Genomic DNA, 27929 nt, shown 5'->3' with positions numbered 1-27929 from the left:
TTTAAATAGCAATTACAGTCTGGTGAAGTAATCTTAACTGCCTTTTTAAGTAGGGCTGATAGGATCCCCCCCCACACACACACCCATACACAAGCTTCCTCACAAGTAAAAAGCTCTTAACACCAACACTCTCGACCTGTAGAAACCTAACTTAACAGAGTGTTTCACCATGTCCTTAATGGTCTCAACTGTGCAACTTCTAAAAGCTTAACATTTTCTGTGTACTTCTAAAAGGCTTTGCATACTTCCTGTATGCTTCATCGACTGCACAGATTTTGTTGGACACTTAGTCTCCATAGATTGGAGAGAACTTTTTAGAAGTAAACTGGTTGAACTCTATTTGCCAAATAAACGTACTAATAACTCAACTTTGAAGCCTAAATAAGAACCTAAAACTTAAAGCTCATTCCTTCCTGTCTAACACTAGCACTCATACCAGTATTAGATTGGTCTGAATTTTCCAACCCTTCTCACTGTCAAACACAGGCTGGTCAGCACTCAAACCCATGCTTCCTCTCACATACTGTCTTGGGCAGCACATCCTTAACAGCTCTGCAGTACCTTCACTGGCCTTCTGAGTGTCCTCTTTACTGTCACCAAGAGCTGCTTTTCCAGATGCTGGCTCCTCCTTGCTTTTCTCTTTGCTCTCATACATCTTACGAATCACTGAGGTAGGGGTGAAGGAAGGAGAAAGCTGCAGAGAACAATGATTATAATGAGCATATTCTCAAAACGCCTTTCCTTAATCAAGCCATGATTAACAGGCCAAACTACTCAGCAAGTTAGAGTCCCGTTGCCTGGCCGGTGTGGCTCAGTGATTGAGCGTCGACTCATGCACCAAGAGGTTGACAGTTTGATTCCCAATTAGGGCATGGCACACGCCCATGTTTTGGGCCAATCCCCAGTGGGGGACATCCAGGAGGCGGCCAACTGATGTTCTCTCTCATTGATGTTTCTCTCTCTCTCTCCTCTATAAAATCAATTTAAAAAAATTAAAACAAAAAGTGGGGGGGATCCCCTTATTGGCTATTGTGATAGAGGTCAATGCCAGTGTTCTGGTCTCTAACTACTAGAGGTAAAGAAACAGGATGGGCCAAGTAGACGGTGTCCCAGTCCATCATCCCTTGCTCATACCTCACTTGCAACAAAACCTAGACTTAGTTGTAACATAAGTTACAGAACTTCAATCTACCTGCCTATATCTGTGGTGATAGGGACTTGCCTATGCAGCTGCCACTTTCCCAGAGAGGGCATCAGGATGGGAAGAGGGGAAGAACATGGCTAGAAATATACCCTGAAGCAATAACACTTCTAGCTAGGAAAGGATATTTCAGGGCCTAAATTTCTCTATATAGCAAGTCCTCTTAATATTATTGACAGGTTCTGTGACTTTGAGCTAAAAGACATACAATGAAACCAATTTTACCATAGGTTAATTGATATAAATGAGTTATATCTATAGCATCTCATCAATGTTATAACCAAACAACACTAAACAAAATGTAATTTGAGGACTTGCTATAACCTAATGAGAAAATTCAAAATTATCTTTGTATTCTCAGTCATTAGGACTCACCATTTGGGGTCATTTGTTCCTACCTCTTCACTGCTGATTTTTACTTTGGTGATTTTATTATGTATGCAACTAACCCAAACCCTTGGTGGCAGGAGACAGGGCATGACTTATGGGAACAGAAAAGCTCCTTCTGGACCCTGCCTTCAAGGTGCTTAGTGCAAAGACCTACTTGGGGTCCTGAACAAAGAGGAATAGTTTCTTCCCACATGTCTGTTAGCTTTAGGTGATAAAAATCTGTGGGGAAGGAAACTTTAAAAAAAAAAAAAGGGTACATGAGTCAGTTGTAAAAAACTAAACTTGTTTCCACAAATAAGCAGACCCCTCTGTCCCAGCCTTAATTCATAACAGACATTTAAATCTGAGTTTGTGAACTCACTGTTTCCCTGGACTCCCCATGATCGTCAGGGGTCACTCCATTCTCACCTGTCTTTCGCCCTGTCCTCTCCACTCCAGTTGTTCCTTTGTTTGAACATATTATGTTATCACCTAAGTGCTCTAGCCCATACTTGTCAATCTGCTGGAACACACTTTTCCCAATGTAGGGCCTTTAACTAGAACCCTAACAGACTGAAAGGGGAAAACCTAATAGAAAGGCATGAAAGGCTATTAATCAGTTATTCCTGTGGAAGCACTTAAAGACATTTGGGTCACAATGATACAACATAGGCACAACCTAACAAAGAAAAACCTAGAACCCTAGAAGTCATTCACAAAGGCAAAGGTCACTGACCATGCTTGTGATGGAGGCAGCAGGGGCAGGGGAAGAGGAATTCCCTCTGTGCACGGGTGCTGGTGACTTGGTCACTCGCTGTTGCCTGTGAACAAACCAAGAATCAATGTAAGCCCCAAGCTGCTCAAATAAGTCCTAAAACCACAAAATAACTTAAGATCAGCCTAGAACTTTAACATCTCGTTTCACTTACCCAATTCAACTTCCCAAGCATTTACTAAGTGTTTAGATATGCAAAACCACATGTTAAGTTCTGAGGGAAGACAAAAGCTTACTGAAACATGGTCCTGGGCCTTGCAAGAATTCTTGTCTAGTGGGGGAGACACTAACTTAGGACATATCAAGGCATTCAGATATTAGGTAACCAACAAGGTATAATGGAAAAATGAATAGTAGAAGGAATGATAAGCTACTACTATTGAAGGGACTCTGGAAAAGATTCAATGGTAAGGAGCTACATTAAATTGGGTGTGAGCAATAAGAAGCTATAAGATGGAGAAAAATGATTTAAGTAGAAGGAACAGGTACAGGAACTTGAGAAGCCTTGGGAATGTAGAGTTATCCAGGGCTTGTGTATAGTTTATTTGAAGACTATACCACCAGTGAGGTAGGGCAGGGAAGGCTTTCATTTTATGGTCCAGGCTGTGCTTCAGAGGGTATGGAGCAACAATGACTTAGTACAGTGCCTGGCATAAAACATGCTCTGTGAGACACTGGCTCAAATTAAATACAGCACCAAAAATTTCAGCTATTTTAAGACCTAATTACATGCAGCATTCCGCAGCATTCCCCAGCATTCCTGGTCTACAAAAAGGGCTGATCCAAGGCCTCCCAAGAAAAGTTTAAAAGAACAGACTTTCGTTCTCTCCTGAGACATTCTACTTCAACTTGGAAGAAAACAGGAAACAGTTAATAAAGATATAAATAGGCTGAGAGAAGAGTGCATTATGTGAGCTCATTGCCTAATATAAGCTTCCCTGCATTTCAGCCATATCAGACCTTGTACCACAAAAACCAAAGCCCAAGTACAGTCAATGATTCTGAAGTTCTATGAATCATAAGCAAATGGGAATCCTAAACTCACGGCCTCTTTCCAGTCTATACCAGGTAAGCCCCACTACTGCCATACTGAAACTCTGAACATGACAACGAGGGGAGAGACAGATGAATAGTATTGTGAGTCATTAAGACATAAACCCCATATTAGGTGTTCCATATAACTTAAAATTTATTCCTTCTGGTAAACATACTTGAGCACCTACTATATGCTAGATACTGTTCTAGGTGCTGGGGATACAGAAGTAAACAAAAGAGACCAAAAACCCCAACCCCCCCCCCCCAGCCTTATTATATTCTTGTGGTTGCAGAGTAGAGAGGGGTTACGGTGGGCAGGGACACAGACAAAATAATAGAAGCTAGAAGGTGGTAAGTACAATAAATAAAGCAAGGAGAAAGTCATGTCTGTTGTGGGACACAACTGTATATAGAGTATTCAGGAAAGACCTGAGAGGCTGACATTTGATCCAAAACATAAAGGCTCCACTGACACTAACTCGGGTTCACTTACTAGTTTCAAGGGTAAGTTATACTTTAAAAATCTTAAGTTTCTATATCTGTAAAATGCAGTTATTCATCCCAACTATCTCAGGATTGTTGCCAAGAGCAAATAAAATTCTGGATGGCAAGAGTGTGTGAAAGTCAATAAACCATGTCCATGAATATTAAATAACTACATTATATTGTAGAGAGAAATCCAGTGATGGGAGCTCAGCCGACTAGTCCTGAGCTCTCTGTTTAGGCTGAAGGTTAGTAAACATAGAATGCATTTATGCAGGGTATCATAAAACCAGCTGAAACAAGACACAGACAATATGGCAAATTTTAAGAATCACGGCAAAACAAATACTTCTTGCCCTTATCGGTGTAGCCCAGTGGTTAGAGCACTGGCCTGCACACTGAAGAGGCGCAGGTTTGATTCCCTGGCCCTGGTTGGGGTGCCTGCAGGAGGCAACCAATAGATGTGTCTCTTTTACATGGAAGTTTCTCTCTCTCTCCTCCTCCCTCCCCTCCCACTCTCTCTAAAAATCAATGGAAAAAATACCCTCAGGTGAGGATTAACAACAATAAAACATTACCAAGTACTGTATGGGCAGGACTAAACTATCCTTCAAGGCTACACACTGGTCACTTCTGGGAGTATAAAAGGGGTTACTGGGACAGGGCACACAGAGGACTTCTGGGTAGCTATCAAAGGAGTTTGCCTTATACATTTGTTTATTGCAGTTTTTTATTTTACAATAAAAAATAATATTGCCCCCCCCAATTTATGATTCATTTTATTTCATTTTACTACTTGTTGCAACTAGCAGAAAGAACAGGAGCAGAGTGATGTCAGTAATCATTTATTAATGACTTTGATCAACAAACCTACATCATCAAGGTATAGTTTGATAACTCGACAAGGAAGCTACGGGGGAGGAAGCTAGGTAGAGTTTTACTTTTCATCATCTCACAGCATAACTGCAAATAAGAAGCGATGCTAGCTACATTTGTAAAAATGAATTCTTTAAATCAAGAATATAATAAAATTATACAGGATCAAAAACCTAAGCCCATGTGATAGAGTTCAATCATTATTTCCTTTGAGTATCTGGAATGAGATGGAATTCTCACCATATGTTGTACAACATCAGTATTTACAACTAATTTGCTTATCTGAGGAAAATTAATTTGCAAATCCCCACAAGGGTAGAATTAGTAACTTACCTGTTTCTAAATCCATCTCTGGTTCTGTCCACCTGTGGTTTGCCAAAACCAGGCTGATAAAAGTTTGCTGCTTGCACTGCAAGGTCATGTGGCAGGGCCAACCCCTCCAAAGCTGCTGCCTGTTGCAATTCTAGCTGGCTCATCTGCTGAACAGAAGGGACAGAGGATCAGAAGAATGAGGACAGGCAATGAACTTGATACAAAGGTCTCTTTTCACTCTCTTTAAACACCAGCCGAGAGAAATTCGATGGTGCAACCTGACTAAATCATGCTATCCACTGAACAGGATTTTAACTACTTAAATATGACTTATTTTTTGTACATGCCCCTAGTGGGAACCGAACCCGGGTCTCTGGTCTGCAGGCTGACGGTCCAACCTCTGAGCCAAACCAACCAGAGCTAAATATGACTTTTAATTGTTCACCAATTTTCTAGTCTTCACTTGAATTATAGTTGAGCCTGAATTACAGTTCAAAACCACTTTCAAGGATTGTAGCAATCTAATTCTCCACCCCATAAATAAAATAAAGGTGAAAAGCAAGCAATAGATTGCGTTTGAGAAAGAGCTCAGCTGGACCTGGGCCGTGACAGGGCTCATGGGCTTGCGCATGCCTTGGAATGGATCTCCGAGTAGCTGCTGTGGTCCTGGTGTGAAACCTGTTGAAATAGTTAACGGTATCAAGATAGCACATCTATCAGAGAGGCATTATCACCAATACATGCTGTTCCTGAACATCTTTTTCAAGAAGTACTGACTTCTTGGGCTGATGATGTCCCTCACGATGGGCTATGTGGATCTCTGCACTTAATGACCTGAATTGCTGCTGTATCCATCCTTCCCACTAAGCTGTCAGCTTTGTCCCTTTCAGAACTGAGACCTCTTCTATCTGTGAGAGAAGAGCTTTTCTAGCCAGTGATATGGCCCATTATCACCAAGCCAGTTGATACCAAAGCAGAGACCATGCTGTGAGACTCACATGCTTTTCAGTCTATCTCCTTAATTGTGGAGGGAAGATTTAAGAAAAACAAAAACAAAACTTCCACAGTAGCCCTGGCCAGTTTGGCTCAGCGGTTAGAGCGTCGGCCTGCGGTCCGGAGAGACCTGGGTTCAGTTCCCGCTAAGGGCACGTACTTCGGTTGCAGTTTGTCCCCGGCCCTGGTTGGTCGTGCGGGTGGCAGCCACTCGATGTGTCCCTTCACGTCGATGTTTCTCTCTCTCCCTCCCTCCCACTCTATCTGTACAAAAAATGGAAAAATATCCTCGGGTGAGGATAAAAACAAACAAACAAATAAACAAATAAACAAAAAAAAACTTCCACAGTAGATATGATTGGCAGGAGCCAGGGTGGCCAGCAACCTATAGTCCAGGGTGGAAGGAACTCTATGAAATTCTACACAATGCTTTGCTAAGATAGCTTTCTGGAAGTGCTTCCATTTATATTCTGAATTAGCCACAAGACCTCACAGTTGATTGTGTAATGACTTCAATAGGTTAGTAAAGAGCCACTATTCTGACACACTCTGTATCAAGAAAAACCTAGGAAGTCAATTCACTTTTTTGTACTGAATTCCCCAAATAAGGAAAAAGACTAAAGAGCTGGATCCAATTTAAATCAATCTCAATAGAAAAAAACAAAATTAAAACGTACATGTTTATCTAGAGGGACAGTTGAATAATAAACTATGTTCCACATTTGTGTCCCCACCACCCCTGTAAAAATTAGAATAAATAAATCCACACATTTCTTTTTAAAGTCTTCAAGGATGCCCATGAAAAGACTTTGCCAGTTCTAGGGACAAGTATAACTTTTGTCATGGGAGTGTGGAGTGGGGTTGGTGGGGGGGCGAATATGTGTGGAATAATGGGGACAGATGGATGGACATCTACACATGAATATTTACCAATTGGTGATGGTATTCTAGGACGAAGGTAGTCTGCTGAGGCTGCTCGTGTTTGAAACACCTGTGACAAGGGAGGAGATGGTGCTCTTTGGCCCAGTAAAGATGTTGTAGGCTCCAAGCTCCCCATAAGGCCACTCAGAAGGTTGGAAGAAGCAGGTCTCTGAACTGGCGGACCCAAAAGTTCCTGAAGGCAAAAAAGTCAAATCCTTGTGAACAAACCTAGTTCTCCTCCTAGTCAGGTATGGATTACGGATTAACTTTTGGAAGCCAATGATGAATCTTCTTCATGTTCTACTAAAGGACTTGTCATATGTACATGTAACACATTTCTCTGTAAATGTTCAGTTAGCAACACTGTGAGTTAGCGCTATAAATATGGGTTAGATACTTCAATTTTCATAGAAATTGCAAATGTGAAAACTGGAAATCAAGGGCTTACTTTGTCATCTTTCTTTTTAGCTACCTTCCCAAATCTTACACTGAAATAAACAGTGACACAGAACTATGTCAGGCAGTGACATAGCCTCAACTGCCAGGCAACATGGATCATACTCTAAGGCCCAAAGCTGGACCACTACAAAAAACCAGTTCAGAGGACTCCTGTTCAAGACTCCTAGGCCTTGGTCTAATGTGCAGTACCTGCAGGATGTTCTTAGGGACAGGCTGGCCTGGAATCTCAGCAGGGGACATCAAATGGCTTTCAAGGTTTCGCTAAAAAAGTAAAAGGAGAACTGGTTTTAACCTTCTTACACATTTAATTGGGGACCACAAGAGAGCATTAAAAATTCTTCAGGGAATCAACATTTAACAGCAGAATAATGTCAAAGTCACAGAAAACTAACTTAAATCAACCTGCTCCACTGTCTTAACACATAGGTCCCAAAGATCTGGGACCAGAAAAATCTTCACATGTACATGTAGAGCCCACTCAGAGATCCTCAGACCAGGTCTTTTCCTCGCTGTAGTAACCCTAGTCCATTTAACTGTTTCTAACACTGACCACAAGAAGGGAAAAAGAAAATGGTGGAATAGGGGAGTACTTACTTAGTAAGAAGCCACAGGCAGGAAATTTTGATAATTTATAGATTTAAGTTTTTGAGGCAACCTTTGCTATCTTTTATCTTGAACAAGATTTCTAGACCAGGCAATACTAAAAATCTAGTAAACAAGAGGGTTTGGCCAGAATTGGTATATTTCAGAGTTTGATATTTCAGGAAATTTAAACTTTATTATGTATAAGGAAGCTGTTTCAAATGGGTCTCAGATAGAGAAGTTCAAATCCTCCACGTTTTGTTTTTAATGTAGCAGCAGTTACTTTTTTTTTTATCTTCACCCGAGGACACTTTTGCATTTACCTTCAGTTAGAGCGGCAGGGAGAGAGAGAGAAACATCAACGTGAGAGAGACACATCCAGTGGTTGCCACCCACATGACCCCAGCCGGGGCCAGGGACAAACTGCAACCGAGGTACGCGCCCTTAGTGGGAACCGAACCCGGACTCTGGTCCGCGGGCTGATGCTCTAACTGCTGAGCCAAACTGGCCCAGGTGCAGCAGTTACTTTTTGCATCCAACTTGCATTACCTCCTATACTTCAGTACTTCCTTTATGCCTAAGCGCTTTCTCTGGTATAGTTTCCCTTCCACTAGGTGGAGATGCCAAGGTCCACAGCAGTATCCTCAGGCATGACAAATAGCCCAAAGACATCCACGTTTTGCTGCTGGTTTTGAAATTGTGACTGACTACAGATGATTTTAATAAGAGATACCTTCAAGAGTCCCTTAATTCTTTCTAACAAAAAACAAATAGGTAACTTCATACCACATGGTTTACTATACAGAGTCTATAATTCAATTTGAAATGGAGTTTAGCTTGAACCAACATGTTTGGGGGATGAAACAATATGATTAAACCTAAACACATGTAGGTAGATCAGAAATAGTATACATAACAAACACAGCCATAGTAATTAAAACTTGATTTTAGATGTAGATTGCAACTCAACAACGTGCAGATCAAACAATATTTTGGGATAATGCTCGGTGTGCTTATTACATTATTTTTCTTGTTGCTTTCTTTTCTAGGTTATGTTGAGTTTGTGTTACTCTTTGCCTAGCAACTTGAATTATATCATCCATCCCTTTACGTAGGTGTTTGGGGCTCATTCCCTTGGCTGAAATCAAACATATTTCAGAGCACTGAAACACAAACATTGAAATAGTTATTCTCACAAATCAGGGTCCACTGTGTTATCAAACCCTACAATTATCTCCATATCTGAAACAAAATGTTCAAAAGTATCAGGTTAACTATTGAATTTTCCTGCTCTCATTTCTTTACTTAAACTGAAAAAGTTATTTACAAGATTTGACCTAGTCACCAAGAGACAAAGGTAATAAGAAAGGAGAACAGAATAGTTTGCAATCTTTTAATCTGGTCCTCATTTAAAGAATTTGTATCTAATAATTCTTTGTATGGAAACAACTCTAAAGCAGTTTACAAGAAATAGTTCCCTAAACTGGCATGGTATGGTCAGATACATAGGAATAAATCTACCTACCTGAGATGCTACCTTTCAGGGGTGGACAGTCCTAGCAGTAAGGCCAGGAACAATGATACTTCTGTTGGAATCTCTATCGCTAACTGCTGGTCATATGAAAAACACCAAAAATCAGTTCCCTTCCCATGGTCAAGGCACAATGAATCAAAGAGCACTGGCTGCCACAGCTAACTTGTATTTCCCAAATGAGAAGGTACAAGGAGAAAATAAGAGGCAACACCCAATTTGATAAATTTGCTGTAACACAGCAAATGGAATATCTGTTTGTTTTTATTCTTCAGATTCACCCTGCTTCCTTTATCACCGTGTATCATCAAGGGACAGCAATAATGACATACAGGCCAAGGCTGAGAACCACTCCTAATATGTTATGACAAAGACCAGTATGTGCTACACACCTGCATTTACTGATATGCAGTCACCTTGTAACTCAACTTCATGCCTAAACGTGTTTTACAAGTTTGGAGTCACAGCTTTTTCTATTAGTAAATTAACGAAATACAATTGTCTTGGAAAAAAAAAAAATCCATCCTACTTTACAAATGTTTCTTATAACTGCCAACTGCCTAATCAAGAAAGCAGGTAATCCCAGGTATTTGTAATTAGAAGGTGTGGAAAGATACACACACACACACACACACACACACACACAGTAAGTTGTTTTAACAAGTAGCTGAATAAACACAAAACTTTCTTTGGAGCTTATCCACTTTTTTTTTTTTTTTTTTAGCAATGACAAAGTTAGTTATGTCTCTTTCAATCTTTGTATTGTCGCCCATAATACCTACAGATTAATAACAAACCCTTTTCTAGTAATAAATAGCATAGCAATAATTAAAGAACACACAAAAGCATCAAGGATCAAATGACTACTAAAAAATTTCCAACTTACTCAGAATACCTTTTTGAAAATCCATTTATTGTAGGAAGTGGAATAGAAAGAGGGAAAAGGAGAAAAGGCTGGGGTTTGGGTCAAATACTTACGCTGACTTTGGGCTGAGAAGGCAAAGTCCCACTTGCCTTCATGGTGTTCACTAGCTTGTTGAATGCAGTCATATCTCCATCTTTTTTGAGCTGTCGATTGCTGGTTACAGCACTCAGGGTCTCTTCTAAGTGTTCTGCCATGAAGGGAGTTGAATTCTTCAGTTGCTGATCCACCTTCAAGCCCTTGAGCCCTGCTTCTACCTCTTCCACTGAAAGCACAACCCCTGAATGTGCTGAAAAGTTGAGAAAGTTCAGGTTAAGCCAAGCAAAGGAATATGTGGTAGGAATTCTCTTTGGCTACCATGATGGTTAAGGTGAAAATAAAAGAGGCTGACACCAAAAACAGATTGAAGACACTTAAAATCATTGTTGCTCAGTGGAAATAAGGCTATAATTGAGTACTTAGTAAGAGATAATATAAACTAAACCTAAAATGCTTTAGTGCTAGAAACTGGGGGACTATAACCATGGGGTGCTTAGGTTTTAAGACTATACAAGATCCTGTTGTGCATTCTGTAGGAGGGCCTCTATGATGAGTCTTCTGGAGACTTGTTACTAGGGACAGGAATCCCAGATAGCCCATTAGCAAGATTGCTACCAGCACTATGGTTATTATATTGCTAAGGTTTTATGTTGAAGGCTTATAACCTAAGCAAGGAAATGACAGATTGGGGCAAAGATGTGAGGAGCTGTCAAACTGAGCTCTGGAGGACAACATTTATGAGAGTGTTATAAATGGGCTCCACGTAAGGAAGACTTGGTGGAAGAGTTATTATAGGGCCCAGGACCCATGTACTAACAGGTTCGCAAAGAGGTGGTACTATTTGATAAAAATTTTTTTGAAGAATGTTAAGGAAAACCCACCATATATTTGACTTTTGATGAAATAGCAAGCAGTATGTTAGAATTAGCTGCTTGAAGACTGAGCATTTAAGCTTTTTCAGATACCTAAAGCAGACTAAAAAACACTTACAGCTCTCTTTAAGTTTTTCTTTATTTGCAGAAAGACTGGAAAGAAGAGGTTTTAAATCCACTTTAGCTTTCTGTAGCATTTCTAAAATATCCACTTTATTTTCAGCATGGTCTTCCAATGGTATAGGAGCAAAATAATTCCCAGAATTCTGTCCAGGAGAGAGGATGGCTTGCTCCAGACCTAATATTGCAAGTAAATATAGTCACGATTAACTGGTCCCAATAAAGCACAGAAACATATCTTTAATAGTATTAACAGGACACAAATTGAAGGTTTTTTTTCAGTATCCAGGGACCCTTTAACTCTAATGGACCCGACTAATGAAGATAATGAACAATGTCAGAGAAAGCTCAAGTCTATGTCCAAGGCCAGAATCGGAAACCATTTTACCTGCAAGTCTCTCCAGTTCTTCATGTGGTGTTGACCCAAGACTGCTGGATCTGCTTCCTGATCGGCTTGGGTTAGAGAACCACCTACTGAATCTGCTGGCAGAGACTGACCCTTCTCCCAAAACATCTTCTATCATCTAAAAGGAAAGGTAAAAGGAACTAAGACAATAGTTTCTAGATGAAAGGGATAAGAAGTTTCCAATTTTAAGAAAGGGTCACTTACTTTGATACTTCCTTTGAAGCGGCTGACCTGAAGGTAAACACTTTCAGAACTTAGGATTTTGAACATCATTCTTTTTTCTTCCCCTCCTGGGTCATTTCTGAGTAACCCAAACTTGAGCATAACCAACCATGTATTTTCTAAGCATATAAAACAAAATTTCTGTGCCACAGAAAGTGTTCTGGTTCTCTATCCTTTGCCTTGTTAGAAAATCCAGACTACTGAATGTTCTTGGAGGACACACAGTTTCAAAATCAAAATCAGCACCAGGAGTAAAGCATTCCATTGCCAAGCTGATGAGTGGCTTTCAACTAAATATAAGGTATGGACTTCTTGTAAGAAAAGCCTTGCTTCAAACATTCTCATGGTTGTAATGAACATCATAAAATTCAGTGCTGATAATTTCAGAAGCCAGAAGCTAAAAAAGTAGAGCTCATATATCACAATTCCAAGTCAAAGTTTAGAAAGTATCAGAATGTGAAAGATGAACTTTTAACTGAGATCTAATATGTTTGAACTTAATGAGGAGTTTTCAGGTATCCAACTTCCATGGTTTTTGGCTTAATAATGAGGCCAACTAAATGATGATGCACTATGATCACAAATAATATCTTTAACACTATTTCATAATAGTAATTTCTACTACTAATCCTTCTTATAAACTAGATTTAAGCATTTTTTTAAAATAAAATTTTCAATTCTGCTCTACCATAAATCAAGTTAAATATCCAAATTGATTTTTATGCAGTATAATATTCTTATCAATATTTAGAAAAGATAAAGCAAATGTCAATCCAAAAATAAGGCACATCCTTGAAAATAAGGCATAAACCTTTACTTCTATACCAATAATAAACAGAAAACACATTTCCCCCCAAAACTGGTACATGGATGGCAGAGTTTGTGACTATTTTATCTGAAGTTTAAAGCCCACAGTTGCCAAAGTTTGGCAGTGGAAGGTAGGATTTATTCCTTTACTTTTATCTGGAAGCACTTTCTCATAACATATACCCAAACTAAGCCACAAAACACTTCTTTCACATAAGAAAAGGGACTTTAAGACACTAATTTGATCATTATTTGTGGTACTTCTATTTTCTGAGGAATTGTTCAGATGGTTTGAATCACATTCCACTTGTAGACTCTCATCCCTTAAATAATGCTGATTTTTTTTTTTTTTTGGTACATGCCCCTAGTGGGAACCGAACCTGGGACTCTCTGGTCCATAGGCCGACGCTCCAACCGCTGAGACAAACTGGCTAGGGCAATAATGCTGATTTTTAAGTGCACTTACAATAATTACAGTATAAAAGCAGCATTCTGAGTGATGTGGCACTGTAAAAAATTAGGAATTGTACCCAAGATACAATCACCTTAATGAAACATAGGAATTATTTTAAAACTAAAAGCTGCAGCTATTAAAAATATTTTAATGTTGAAAAGAGTTTGACATTTTACAAATAGCAAAAGTGGCTTTGCATTTCAATCCTTGTATTTCCCTGTATAGGGAAAAAGAAGATACACAGAAGGAACGTAAAAAAGAAAAGGACTTGAATATAAAGTGTCTGGACATTTTCTAAAGATACGACAGTTAAGTGTTGAGAGCATTTCCGTATTTTGATCAGCTACCAACTTTGTTTTGCTTAGAGAAGCTAAATTTTATTATATCCAAAACATAAGTAGAAACAAAGTTACTTTCATACACATTTACTGGAAATGCCAATTACAAGAATCTAAAGCAATTTTTTCTTTTAAATTTTATTGACTTTTTTTTTGAGAGAGGGAGAAGGAGAGAGAGAAACATCAATTGGCTGCCTCTTGCATGCCCCATATTGGGGATTAAGCCCACAACCCAGGCATGTGCCCTGACTGGGTATTGATCCAGGGGCCTCTTGGTGTATAGGTCAATGCTCAACCACTGAGCCACACCAGCTGGGCCGAAACGGAAGCATTTTAAACCTGAGAAGAATCCTTAAGAGTTTACCTAGTCAGTCATTTTTATCACAGAGCAAGATGGGATGCTTAACAGTAGTGCCTCCTCCACAGCACCCTGGCACAGGGAATGGAGACCTGGACCGATAACTCTGAATTTGTTGCAGACATCTTCTGCTATATTGTCAGCCATGAACTGGTTGAGAAGACTGAACTGTATTTTGATGTTTCAGCTGCTCTTTCTAGACTAGATCACAATTTTTTTCTTTATTGATTTTAGAAAAAGAGGAAGGGGCGGGGAGAGAGAGAGAGAAAGAAAAAGAAACATCAATTGGCTGCCTCCTGCATGCTCCCCACTGGGGATTGGGCCCACAACCTGGGCACGTGCCCTAACTGGGAATTGAACTGGCGACCTCTTGGTGCATGCATTGACGCTCAATCACTGAGCTACACTGGCTGGGCTGGACTAGATTTTTAATAACATCTTTAAGGTAACTTATTATTCTGGTTCCTCAAACAAATGTCACTTAGATAAGTCATATCCTAAAATTCATATTATTTTGATTATCAAACAGATTTTGTGAAATATTTTTGCTCTTCGACATTATTAGGTTTTATTGACCAATGCTTTTCTTACTTTACACGTGTACAGAAATTTCTACATTTTTGTATTTGTTTCACGGTAGTCTGATTTTTGGGGGGATTTCTAATGAATGCATTTAAAGCTATACATTTTCTTCTCAGCATACTTTTGAATATACCACCAAGAGTTTTCTATGTCATGTTCCTGTTCATCATTCTAAATAGTGTAGGATTATTGTTTTGATTTCCTTTTTTCTTCAGTTAACATACGTAAGCACCCATTATGTGTTAGGCATTGTGGTAAGAGTTGCATCATATCTAAAATAAACTTATTTTAAATTATTTAACTAGAATTATTTGCACGTGATCCAAACGTTCAGTTTGTGTTTGTTTATGGCTGTCAATTTCTAATGTATTGCAATGCCAGTAAATATAGCCTACAAATACAGATATAATTCTGTTTATACTTATTAATACTCAACATCTATGGAGCTTACTAAGTGCCAGGTACTATTTCATGTACTTTATGTAACATTTGTTAAATGATATTCAATTCCTGTATAACCCTTCTTACTTATTTTTCCCAAATGACTAGTCATTTTCTGAGCACTCTATCAGAGTCCAGCTGGGTTATATAGCACAGTCAGAACCTTAGTTTTTACTGATCCCAGTTTTACTTTTAAATGAATCTTTTATAGTCTACATACCTTAATGAGCAGTACCTCCATGGAAAACATGGAGTACCTACCCTACTGTTCAGAATTAGCAGTTTTGGTTCAGGGTGAGGGCCAACAGATAAGATGGTGCTGAGTTCTTATTCCTCCCTTTCATGCTTTAGAGACAGTATAATTATGAGGAATTTAAAGCAAAGACTATAACTGAAACTGCATAATTTAGAATTCCATTTACACCACTTCTGTGACTGGGCAAGATATCTAAACTTCTCTGTGCCTGTTTCCACATCTATACAATGGAAACAGTAGTAAGCTAATTTATAATGGTTTTGTGAGGATTAAATAACTCACTGTATGTAAAGCCTGAAACAGCACTATGTACATTATTTACCTATTATTAAAGGTTTAGTTTTGAATTCTTCTTCTGCCTTAGCACACAGATAAGTTTTATAGATGCTCACATTTGGAGCCAAGTACAGGCCTCTAAATCTTGACCTTTTGCTATGAAACTTTTTACAATAACATTTTCATGTCATCTTAAAGAATGAAAACAACAAAACAAAAAACAAGTCACATTAAGCTCACATCTGGATGCAACGCTTCTGCTATAATGAGCCAAAGGACTATTGGCTACCTAGTAAGGTATCTGGCTAGGAAACTTATCATTAAAATTGCTGCTATAACTTAAGAATAAAACCACATAGTTACCAGTTGATGTGGAGCTACGCTCCTCATGGTCCTGAACAGTGCTATAGATAAGTGTGGTCTTGGACTATACTGGTCCACATACAGATAAGTTTGGAGAATGAGAGTAAATGCTTAGAAGCTTTTATAGCAGTTTGTCATTGCGGTGACATTTGTACTTTGTATTAAAGTACTGGCTCTCAACGGACTGGAAATAAAACCAGAAAATTTAAGAAGTACTGCCCTAGAACTCATCTGTAGCCCTATACCTAACAGGCTATGCAATGTCTGTTAACCTATTCTGGAAGGCCATCTTTTGGGGTTTGGGGGATTGGGTGGAGCAGACAAAGACAAAAACCAATGTTGGCAACTCTGTTGTGCCCAGTTTTGTCTGCTAATACACTAATCAAACAAGGAGCAGTTATAATAATTAAGCAATAGAGTCATTTAAGTTAAATTCCATGAACCATCAATTCTAAAAGACTGTATTTGCTATATTTGGTGTTGCAAATGGACATTTAGAATGCACAGATGCTTTTGGTCAAATGATTTTTAAATTCTATTTTACCAGAGTTCTAGACGCTATTTTAGCAACCACAGAAAAACTCATTTCTGTGTATGTAGCCCATAGTTATATATTTTCTTAAAAAATTTGATGAGGCTATACTAATCCTTAAATGGCTGAAGGGATAGGAGCAAGGTTAGATATAAGATGAAGATTTGGGATGTCTGTTTCTACTTTAAAAGTCAAGAAATACTAGACCTTAACTGTTTAACAGAAACAATGATAGCATCCCAAATTCTTTTTCACTAAAGCTTTTCAGAACCATCACATCACAAAGGTACTAATTAAATAGCCAGCCTTACCCAAGGAATGCAGATCAGTGTGATATTAATCTTACCACTTACAAAAATCCACCTTCACAATAAGTCTTTACAACAAATACTGAACTATTTAAAAATAAAAGCAGACAGGACTTACTGTAGGGACCTGTGGTCAAGATGGCAGTGTAAATAAAAATGTGGTACTCAAATCCTCCCACAACCACCTCAAAATACAACTAATCTTCAGAACAACCATCATTAAGAATTGCCTGATATTGCCCTGGCCGGTTTGGCTCAGCAGTTAGAGCGTTGGCCCGCGGACTGGGGAGTCCCGGGTTTGATTCCCACTAGGGGTACGTATCTCGATTGCAGTTTGTCCCCGGCCCCAGTTGAGGTTGTGCAGGTGGCAACCAATCGATGTGTCTCTCTCACATTGATATTTCTCTCTTCTTCCCTCTCTCTCGCCTGCTCTATCTGAACTTAAATGCAAAAAAAAAGGCCTGAAATCTAGCTGAATGAAAGTCCTACAAGTAGGGAATTAAAGAAGCCACATTGAGATTGGTAGGAAGGGTGGAGGAGTATCTCGGTTTGGAGGTCACTGCCCCCATCAGACCCCTCAGCCCAGGGTTCCAGTGCAGGAAAGAGAAGTCCCCATAACTTCTGGTTGTAAAAACCAGTGGGGATTGAGGCTGAAGGAGATGGGAGATGAGACGTCTAGAGTCCCAGGCAGTTCCTCTTAAAGGGCCTGTGCATGGACTTACTCAGACTTACTTCCTCTGAGCTCCAGCACTGGAGCAATAGCTTGAAAGAAATAAGGGACGTATAGGGAGGGACTAAATTGTGTGGCATCAGGGCAAGAATTGGGGGGCGGGCAGCTTTCTGCCAGAAAAAAGTGCTGGCAGAGGCCATTGTTCTTTTGCTGAGCCCCCCCCCCCCCAGATGGGCACCAAATCTGTCTCCATCAACCTAAGTAAGGCTGTTAGCCCCTACCTGGTGATTCCCTGGGACCCTACCCCACCCAACTTGCAAATTCATCCAAGCTGTTTCTAGTGGCCTCTGGCCTCTCTTGCCTCATGCTTCGGACATTCCTAAAATCTCTCAAATAAGCAGCAACTGGCCTCAGTGTGCCCTGTACCTCTTGTTAAGTGGCCCCAGGCCTGGCACTAGCAGCAGCCCACCTTGGCCTCTCCTGGGCACCTCTAAGCCCAATGCAAGTAGTAGTCAGCTGTAGATTGCTCTTTAGCTCATGCTGGGTGGCCCCAGGCAGTCACTGAATTTGCACCTACTAGGAGGCCCCAGAGCCAGTACACCCAGTGGAGAGCTTCAGACCACACTGGATTATAACCTTAACACCTCCATGAGTGACATACTCAATGGGGTGGACTTGGTGAACACCAAAGCCCCAGTGAAGCAAGTCCTGCTCCCTAGGATCATCTCCTACAGAGCAGATCTTTGGCTATAGTAGCAGCTGGTCCTCACAGCCGACTGTCCTGGAGATCATTCCTCCCCAGTGATGCCAACAGCAATCAAGGCTCAACTGAAACAGCACAGTGCACACAGGCCAAACGGGCACACCTGCAGTGCCTAGCCCAGATGATTGTGGAGGCTGTGCCACTAGGCCCAACAGGAGACCTACTACATGAGGCCCCTCTACCAATTCTTGGAGATATAGCAGCTTCACCTAATACATAGAAACAAACAGGGAAGTAGACAAAATGAGGAGACAAAGAAACAATGCAAATGAAAGAACAGGAGAAATCTCCAGAAAAAGAACTAAATGAAATGAAAGCAAGCAAACTACCAGATACAGAGTTCAAAACTGTGGTTATAAGGATGCTCAAGGAACTTAGAACTTCAACAGCATGAAAAAAGACATAGGGACCAGTCAGAAATGAAGGATACACTAACTGAAATGAAGAATAATTTACAGGGAATCAACAGTAGAGGATGCAGAGAATCAAATCAGAGATCTGGAATATTATGAAGCATAAAACACCTAATCAGAACAGCAAAAAGAAGAAAGAAAAAAATATGAAGATAGTGTACGGAGCCTCTGGGATAACTTCAAGCATTCCAACATTTGCATTATGGGGGTGGCAGAAAGAGAAAAGAGGAAGAAATTGAAAAAATAGTGATAGAAAAATTCCTTACCTGGTGAAAATAATAGACATAAAAGTCCAGGAAGTATAGAAAGTCCCAAACAAGATGAATCCAAAGAGACCCACACCAAAATACTTACTTAAAATGGTTAAAGACAAAGAGAGAATCTTAAAAACAGCAAGAGAAAAACAGTTACCTACAAGGGAGCTCCCAAAAGACTATTTAGCTGATTTCTCAGCAGAAACTTTGCAGACCAGAAGGGAATGGCAAGAAATATTCAAAGTGATAAAAAGCAAGGACCTACAGCAAGATTACTCGACCCAGCAAAGCTGTCATTTAGAATTGAAGGTCAGATAAAGAACTTCCCAGACAAGAAAAAGCTAAAGGAGTTCACTACCAAACCAGTATTGCATAAAATGTTAAAGGGTCTTCTTTATAAAGAAGAAGAAAAAAAGATAAAAATATGAATAAAATGGCAATAAATACATTATCTATCAACAACTGAATCTAAAAATCAAAATAAATGATCAGAATAGAAACAGACTCATAGGTACAGATAACTACCCCACCCCTCAGCCAAGGATATTTTTTCCATTGATTTTCAGAGAGAATAGAGGAAGAGAGGGAGGGAAAGAGAGGGAGAGAGAAATATCTATGTGAGAGAGACACATCGATTGGTTGCCTCCCACATGTACCTTGACCGGGGCTGGGGACCGAACCTGCAACCCAGGTACATGCCCTTGACCAGGAACTGAATCCCTGACCTTTCAGTCTATGAGCTGACGCTCTAACCACTGAGCAATGCCGGCCAGAGAACATTTTGATGGTTTCCAGATGTGAGAGGGGTTGGGGGGTAGTGGGGAATGGGTGAAAAAGGTGAAGGGATTTGGCCCAGCCAGTGTGGCTCAGTGGTTGGGCATCGACCCATGCACCAAGAGGTTGCTGGTTCGATTCCTGGTCAGGACACATGCCCAGGTTGTGGCCCCAATCCCTAGTGGGGGGCATATAGGAGGCAGCCAATTGATGTTCTCTCATCGATGTTTCTCTCTCTCTCCCACTTCCTTACATTCTCTCTAAAAATCAATAAAGAGTGCCCTGGCCAGTTTGGCTCAGCGGTTAGAGCTTCAGCCTGCGGTCCAGAGAGACCTGGGTTTGGTTCCCGCTAGGGGCATGTACCTTGGTTGCAGTTTGTCCCTGGCCCTGGTTGGTCGTGTGGGTGGCAGCCACTTGATGTGTCCCTTTCACATCGATGTTTCTCTCTCTCTTCCTCTCTCTCCCTCCCACTCTGTCTGAACAAAAAATGGAAAAATGTCCTCGGGTGAGGGGGGGAAAAATCAATAAATTAAATAAATAAATAAATAAATAAATAAATATAAAAGCAGATAACGCTCTTAAACATCTGAAGAATTCTTAGACCAATGCTACCAGCCTAGAAAAAGTTAACTAGTACAGAATTCTCACTTAGTCATTTCTACTAAGCCTCTCAAAACAAAGCCAACAAAAATTCAAAGGAGTTTTGAATAAAAAAAAAGTCATATAAAAGTTTTTCTTAAAAGTTAATAAAAGGCAAGCAAGGTGCTCAATTGGTTGGAGCATCATCCCATACACCAAAAGATTTTGAGTTCAATCCCTGATTGGGATGAATACAGGAAGCAACCAAATGATGTTTCTCTCTCACATCGATGTCTTTGTCTCTCTCTCTCTCCTTCCCTCCTGACACCCTCTCTAAAATCAATAAAGATATCTTTTGGTAAGGATAAAAAATAAAGGCCCAAAATCCCCAAAGCATTCTAGCAAAAACATACTTCAAAAAGACAAATGTTAAAGACTCAGGTCAAATTTAACCATATTTGCTCCATCTATTTTATAAGTGTGCTGCTACACTCACCGAAGCCAAGCATGGCACCTTATCAAGGTTAAAGAATTCATTAAAGTCAAATTCTCCTGGGGACTGCTCAGGCAAGACGGCCTCCCTTGGCACTTCCTGATCAGCAGCAGGCTCCTGAGCAAGGATGACCTCCACCTCATCCTCTTCGGCCACTCCTCCATTGCATTCGACTATGCCTGAAAGCAAAACCAGAACAAAACAGTCTGATCAAGCTAATTGCTACAGACTTGTTCTGTGGCTTCAGCCATCACAGATGACTTTAAAAGCAGACTTCTTGTGCCAATACAGCATTTTCAATAGAAAAACAGTTCGCTTAGGAGGATTGTGGTCTCTCCTCCACCCATTCTTTAAGTTTTCTACAGTTTAGTACAGCGATTTTAAACAGTGTTCCACAGCATACTGGTGTGCTGCAAGCATTTTTAAAACCTGCAATACCTGACTACTTAGTCAGGAGCACTGACCTCTTTTCTCTTAGACTGTCAGAAAAAAAAAAAAAAAGACAACAGCCAACACAATAATAGCCCACCAGTGTGAATATCTTGTCTTGAACCATAAATATATAGGTCATATAACAGAGTTGCATCTTATTGGTCATGACACATAATAAGGTTGAATCTGCTTGGTTAATTCTTGGTCCCAGAAATCCTTGTAAGTATAGGCACTTGATTTTTTTTTAAAGTCACTTTGGAGCAAAAAGGGTACATAATTACTATCAATATTATTATTTGTAAATCATTCAAAATTTCACTTTTTTTTTTTTTTTTTGTCAGATGGGTTAAAAATATACTTTTTGGTGTGCCACAGTGTTTTAGTAATTAGTTTATATGTGACATGAGATGAAAAAGGTTGAAAATCACTGGTGTAGATTTTTAAATTTTATTTTTTGTAAATCCTCACCCAAGGATATTTTTCCACTGATTTTGAGAGATAGAGGGAAGGAGAGAGAGAGGGAGAGAGGGGGAAAGGGGGAGAGGGAGAGGAGAGAGAGAGAAAGGGAGGGAGGGAGGGAAGAGGAGAGGGAGGGAGGGAAGAGGAGAGGGAGGGAGGGAAGAGGAGAGGGAGGGAGGGAAGGGGAGAGGGAGGGAGGGAGGGAGGGAAGGGGAGAGGGAGGGAGGGAGGGAGGGAAGGGGAGAGGGAGGGAGGGAGAGAGGAGGGGAGAGAAGGAGAGAGGGAGGGAGACACAGACATTAATGTCAGACAGACACATCGATTGGTTGCCTCCTGCACTACCCCAACCAAGGTCAGGGATTGAACCTGCAACCTAAGTACGTGCCCTTGACCAGAATCATACTTATGACTCTTGGATCCACAGGCTGACACTTTAACCACTGACCAAAATTGGCCAGGGCATAGTGGATTGTTTTAATAATGGGATTTTTTAAAGCAATGGTCTTTGCAAGTATCTTATTGCTTAAAAATGGAACCAAATTAATTTACACACGCCTCTGCACCACTAGTTTATGTCAGGGTTCAGCAACCTAAGGTATTATGTGAAACCTAGCATGAGGGCAATTTTCACATGCCCACACATTGGTTGTAGTTCATCTTTCAAGGCAAAGCTCAATTACTACCTCTTCTGGGAAGCCTGCTCAGCCTACCCATTTTTATTCCTACCCAGCAAAATCGATCACTGCCTTCTCTATAATCATTATGTTATTTCTCAAAGTACTTATCACACTGTATTATAGTAACTGTCTGGTGAGACAGCTCTCTGAGGGGCAGGTAACCTGCTCTAATCAACTTTATCTTACTTTGTAGCGCCTGGCACATTTAAAGTTTAGTAATGTTTGGTTGTTAGGATGGCAAGGTAAGGTCTAAGTGAAGCTACCAAGAACTAATTTTTAAGGAATCTAACATCTTAGTTTTAGCTAGAGCATGGGCAAAAAGCAAAATCCTTAGGATAAAAAAAATATATATATATATATATTTTTTCTTTTTAAATAAGTACACTGAGGGACACTAGGCATTCAACTTTTCCATTTGAAGAACAGAATTCCCAAAGCCCCACCCTGCAAAAGTATCTGTATAAGAGCTACTTGTAATTTCAAGATCACAACAAACATGAAGTCCTAAAAAAAAAAAGTACCAAAGTCTGGACCCATCCCTTTTCAGAAGTCCCCAACAATTACCACAGTGTTGAGATTAATCAGGCAGGATATTCTAGACCAAGAGACAATAAATGCTGTCATCTGTGCTATCATTCCAACAATGCTTCAGAAAGCAAAGCAGGGGACTGTAGCAACTGAAAAGTTAAGTGCCTTGCTTAACCAAGGTCTCAATACAGTATTGGCAAGTGGCAAAAACTTCAACCCTAGGACATTCATCAGTGCTCTTCCACACCGCAAGGATAACTGCCACCTAAGAACCCTGAGCCTTCTGAGGGCCTAAGGCAACCAGTAAGAAGGTCTTTTGTGAGCCATAGACATGGCAATGAAAGTCTCTCCAGTGATCAGCACATGTTTACTGCCAACCACAAGAGGCAAATGGTATTCCTTAAAGACTGACATTTAAACTAAAATGGCTGCTTGAGTGGAGGTATTATCCTTACTTTACAAAGAAACAGAGTCCTTGAAAACAAAGAAACAGAGTCCTTGAGTAAACAACTCAATAGCTTAACCAAAGCCAAATTTGTATCCTTTCTACTACAGCAGTGCTTCTCCTTGGCCCATTTTGCCGAGCATAACCTGCCTGTCTACTTCAGGACTAACAAGCAACATACATTTTGCTACAGTTCTGCTCCCAACTTAAGGATGGGAGCCAGAAGAGTCTATACATGGCTTATGCATTTACAAAAGAAACCTGAATATTTTTCCTATTGACTTTAATTCTGTGTTAAGATGGGGGCATATCTTATGAGATGAATGACTTGCAAGCAGCAAGAGTGCCCCATATGCAACTGTATGCAGCTTTTTTTTCCATCCTCACCTGAGAATTATTTTTCCATTGAATTTTTTTTTATTATTCTTTTTTAATCCTCATCTGAGGATATTTTTACATTTATCTTCAGACAGAGTGGGAGGGAGTGGGAGGGAGAGAGAGAGACAGAGACAGACATTGATTGGCTGCCTCCTGCAAGTGCCTGGACCAGGGCTGGGAATTGAACCTGCAACCCAGATATTTGCCCTTGACCGGGACTCAAACCTGTCATCCTTTGGTGTGCAGGCTGATGCTCTAGCCACTTAGCCACATCAGCCAGAGCTGTATGCAGCTTTAAGCTCTCTAAAAAGCAGACTGGGCCTGACAACTGAGAGTGGGTATGAGTAGGAATATGCACTAGCAGACAAACACAACTGGCCATTTATTATGATAGACTCAAAAACCAGAGACCCAGGAAAAGTAACTAAGACCAAGTTTTATCACATATCAGAATGGGCACATACTTTCATTAGAAAGAATATAAAACAAAATTTTCTTTTCTGCCCTGGCTGGTGTGGTTCAGCGGTTAGAGTATTGGCCCATGCCCTGAAGGGTCACAGGTTTGATTCCCAGTCAAGGGCATATACCTGAGTTGCAGGTTGGATCCCCAGCCCTGGTTGGGACATGTGTGGGAGGCAACCAATCAGTGTCTCACATTGATGTTTCTCTTTTTCTCTCTCTCTCCCCCTCTCCCTCTCTAAAAATCAGTGGAAAAAAATATCCTTCAGTAAATATTCACATACACACACACAAATTTTTTTTTCTTTTCTATCAATGGAGGGTTTTAATAATTTCACCCGTGTACATAATTTTTTTCTGGTTATAAGTGTCATGCATATCCAAATTGTTTCATTATCATATATATATACCACTTAGCAGTGGGCCCTGTATAAAGTAGGTGCTCAGCCCGGCTGGTGTGGCTCAGTGGTTGAGTATCGACCCATGCACCCAAGAGGTCACTGGTTTGATTCCCAGTCAGGGCACATGCCCAGGTTGTGGGCCAAATCCTCAGTGGGGGGCATCAGGAAGCCAATCGATGTTCTCTCTTATCGATCTTTCTATCTCTCTTAAAAACCAATACAGAAAAAAATTATAAAATAAAATCACGCAGGCAAGTAATATGTTTGTCTTGTTACCTGCTACATACTTGACAATAGTATATGCCTGCAGAGAAGTGCTACATAAGTTCAGTGGAAATCTGAAATGCAAACAGAAAAATGGACTAAAAGGCACTTATTATCCCTCTTCCTCCTTTCATTCTTGCAGCCAAAATGAAACTACAAAGTGCTAGTTTATTTTAAATACAGTAGCTACTAGAATAGCCTAGGGACCTTCTGGAATTAACTGATGGGGTTAGTGAGCCAGGACCACTGTATTCTACTTGAGGCTCTCCTACAAAACCTGTGACAGGGTCTTAGGTTGTCCCCTTTTCCAGGCCTGTCTCTCTTTACATGTGTAAGGTAAGGAAGTGATACCACTGATATATCTTGTTCCACCTAGCTCCTCCACTTGTTGATACAAGAATGGTTGAAAATTCAGATTTAATCTCAGTGAGGAAAAATGTGCTTTTCTCACCAGAAGCCTGATCTTTATCATTAGGAGAAAAGTCTACATTTGCTGCTGCAGCTTTAGTTTAACTGAAAATAAGAGAAAGGCATATCTCAAAGGCAATTTAATAGCAAAGTTTCCCAAGTTACCCAGCAATTTCCTGCATCACCCTATGGAGGAAAGTGCAACAGCATAAGATAATGATAATTTCTATTGTATTTTAAAGATTGGGCAAAAAAAGGAGAGAAATGATTTCTCTACTTTCTTTCTCCTAAATAAATCCCATTAGCCTATTTCTGCTGAAATATGTTTTAATCTCATAATTTTAAGGTGGCACCAATTAAACACTCATGTATTAAAATAACTTTCCCTTTTTGTTGCCTAGTATCTGCCAAAAGTTTTTCCCCTAACTACACCTGGAAGGAACTAGAATTTACTAAATAAGTGTCCCCAAGAGGCTGAGCTCTGATATGTACATTTGATCTTCAATGCTAAAAGTAACCCTTAAATTTATTAAGTAGGCACTGTCTTCACCATACAGAGAAACAGCCCCACCTGTTAAGAGTTTTATCAAAGAGTATAATTTTCCTAAGTTGTAACTCCAGAACTCAAAACCCAGGTTAACACCTGGCTCTTCACTGCCTCTTCCCAACACCATCAGCCGAGGGCTAGCCACCTCAGAACCAGGTTACTGCCCTGAAAACTATTAATGGGGTCCCTACTCTGCAGCAGGCACTCCTCATGTATTAGCTTTCCTATCCTGTTTAACAAAGGAAACACCTAACCTTATCTCACAGCTGAGAAAACAGTTTGGGAAAAGCCAAGTCACAGACCTAGGAAGGTATAACACCATGGTGAAAAATGTGGGCTCTGAAGCATAAAAACATCTTGTCTATCTCCCAACTTCTATTTACTTTCTTAGTGTCCACAGGCAAGTCACTTAAGCCCTGTGCCTTCAATTGCTCATCCATAAGATGGACATAAAAGCACCTACCTCACAGGATTGTTAGAAGTAGGATTATATAGACAAGCCGCTTACCACTCTGTCTAGTACATAAAGTGTGCTCAATCATGAGACCCCTCATTATATCTACCACATGTTTATCTCTGGGGAATCCTTTTGTGTACATAGTACTCTTAACTGGGTAATGTGAGACCTTTCTGTTTATCATTGCAGGCAGAGCAAATTGAGGAGATAGTATAGGAAGCATTTTCAAAATCAGACTGCAACTTTAAGAACTTGCTACTTCCTAATAAATGTTGCCCATTCCTAAGTGTATGATTAAGCCAATTATAACACATCTCATTTTAAAACAGTGAGCTTCCCTCCCAAAGTTCTACTGACCTTCCTTCACAGAGGCTGTCCGTCGCCTTGTTCTTTTTCTCCCCTTGTGATCTTCCTCCAGTATCTTATCATCAAAGCCAGTCAGCTCAATGGTTTCAGACTGACTTGTGGGTCCAGCTGAGAACCATTCTGGTTCTTCTTCTGTGTAGGAATCGTTTCTTCTACGCTCACCAAAGACACGCTTACTATCCCCAAACTCCCTCTGGAAAAGTACATAATGCAGATAAAAAATAAGACTCTAGTTAAGGCATTTCTACCTCATTCAAGGCCTTGATGAATTAAGTAATGCTCAATAGTGCAATGAAGATACTATGCTGTAGACTTGAAGCCCCTCTCCGCCCCCATCCAGCTCTCTCTATTCTTCCCTATCTGGCTTAAGAATGGTCTGCGTTCATCCAGGATCTTAAAGTAACCCGGTACAAATGAAGTGACTATTGAGTCCCTAAGTACACCAGGTGCCAAAAAACCTAGAAGACAAACCCTGAAACGCTTGTCCTTGTAATCCCTCTCTCGGTCTCTGTCTCTCAAGTCCCGAAGGTCCTTATCGCTAAGACGGTGATCCTTCTCAAAGGTCCTAGCAGAGATTATCCTCCCACTGCCAATTCTTCGTCCTCCAATCAGGCGAAGCCCATCATTGTCTTTCTCTAAAGGACTTCCTGAGCGCCGGGAACTAACAGCAGCTGTCACATGGCAGCCCCCTCCAAAGCTTCGTCTCTGTGGGCTGAGAATAACATCCAAGTCATCTTCTTTCAGGCGCTCTCGGGGATCTGGAAAGATGCCAAAAATAGAAAGTTAAGCAAACTAGCAAGGGCATTTTTCCTCTCTGGATGGTATGTCCATGACTGGTGGTGGTGTGGTTACTGGAAAAGAGTCACCACTAAAACAGCTACAGAGTAACATGTACATTAAATATTTAAATAAGACTGAGCCTTTTGCTTTTTTATCTTTGTAGCAATAAATGTACTTCATAATAAATTACTTTCCATAATCCCTTTGACTATGTCCTTATCTATATATTACCAAATGTTTTGTCAACTAATAAACTATAGATGTCAGTATTTGGAAAAAAAAAAAAAAAAAAAAACTACTTAAAAAGTTAAAAGTGTCTCTTCAACAAATGGTATTAAATAGGTATCCATACACAAACAAATTAACTTGAATCCATACCTGGTCTCATATACAAAAATTTATTCAAAATAGATCATAGATCTAAATATAAAACCTTAAATTATAAAACTTCTAGAAGAAAATATAGGAGGAAATCTTTGTGACATTGGGTTAAACAGTTTCCTTAGGCATGACACTAAGAGCACAATCCCTTTTAAAAAAAATGATAAA

The 27929-nt window shown here is 40.1% G+C and overlaps 2 protein-coding genes and 1 long non-coding RNA gene across 3 annotated transcripts in view; 2 read left to right on the top strand and 1 right to left on the bottom strand.

Annotated features, from left to right (window-relative positions):
* The window catches only part of DRG1 (developmentally regulated GTP binding protein 1), a 33431-nt gene extending 30018 nt beyond the window's left edge, over nucleotides 1-3413 (top strand). The window contains exon 11 of the mRNA XM_036276763.1: nucleotides 3295-3413. The gene's annotated coding sequence lies outside the window, so the exon portion shown is untranslated. The remainder of the gene's footprint in view (nucleotides 1-3294) is intronic.
* EIF4ENIF1 (eukaryotic translation initiation factor 4E nuclear import factor 1) overlaps nucleotides 1-27929 on the bottom strand; it is a 49589-nt gene that overhangs the window by 3016 nt on the left and 18644 nt on the right. The window contains exons 5-16 of the mRNA XM_036276766.1: nucleotides 27072-27358; nucleotides 26592-26793; nucleotides 20783-20958; nucleotides 11879-12014; nucleotides 11489-11668; nucleotides 10516-10748; nucleotides 7614-7685; nucleotides 6975-7158; nucleotides 5650-5729; nucleotides 5073-5218; nucleotides 2307-2391; nucleotides 562-694 (exon numbers count right to left, since the gene is read on the bottom strand). Coding sequence (XP_036132659.1) covers nucleotides 562-694; nucleotides 2307-2391; nucleotides 5073-5218; nucleotides 5650-5729; nucleotides 6975-7158; nucleotides 7614-7685; nucleotides 10516-10748; nucleotides 11489-11668; nucleotides 11879-12014; nucleotides 20783-20958; nucleotides 26592-26793; nucleotides 27072-27358 — 1914 coding nt within the window. The remainder of the gene's footprint in view (nucleotides 1-561; nucleotides 695-2306; nucleotides 2392-5072; nucleotides 5219-5649; nucleotides 5730-6974; nucleotides 7159-7613; nucleotides 7686-10515; nucleotides 10749-11488; nucleotides 11669-11878; nucleotides 12015-20782; nucleotides 20959-26591; nucleotides 26794-27071; nucleotides 27359-27929) is intronic.
* The window catches only part of LOC118640010, a 30711-nt gene continuing 9890 nt past the window's right edge, over nucleotides 7109-27929 (top strand). The window contains exons 1-3 of the long non-coding RNA XR_004961320.1: nucleotides 7109-7213; nucleotides 11773-12026; nucleotides 12306-12419. This is a non-coding gene — a long non-coding RNA (uncharacterized LOC118640010). The remainder of the gene's footprint in view (nucleotides 7214-11772; nucleotides 12027-12305; nucleotides 12420-27929) is intronic.

Source organism: Molossus molossus, unplaced genomic scaffold, assembly GCF_014108415.1.
Source record: "Molossus molossus isolate mMolMol1 unplaced genomic scaffold, mMolMol1.p scaffold_m16_p_22, whole genome shotgun sequence".
Lineage (NCBI taxonomy): Eukaryota > Metazoa > Chordata > Mammalia > Chiroptera > Molossidae > Molossus > Molossus molossus.
The sequence above is the reverse complement of the archived record's forward strand: the minus strand, read 5'-3'. Positions and strand labels throughout refer to the sequence as shown.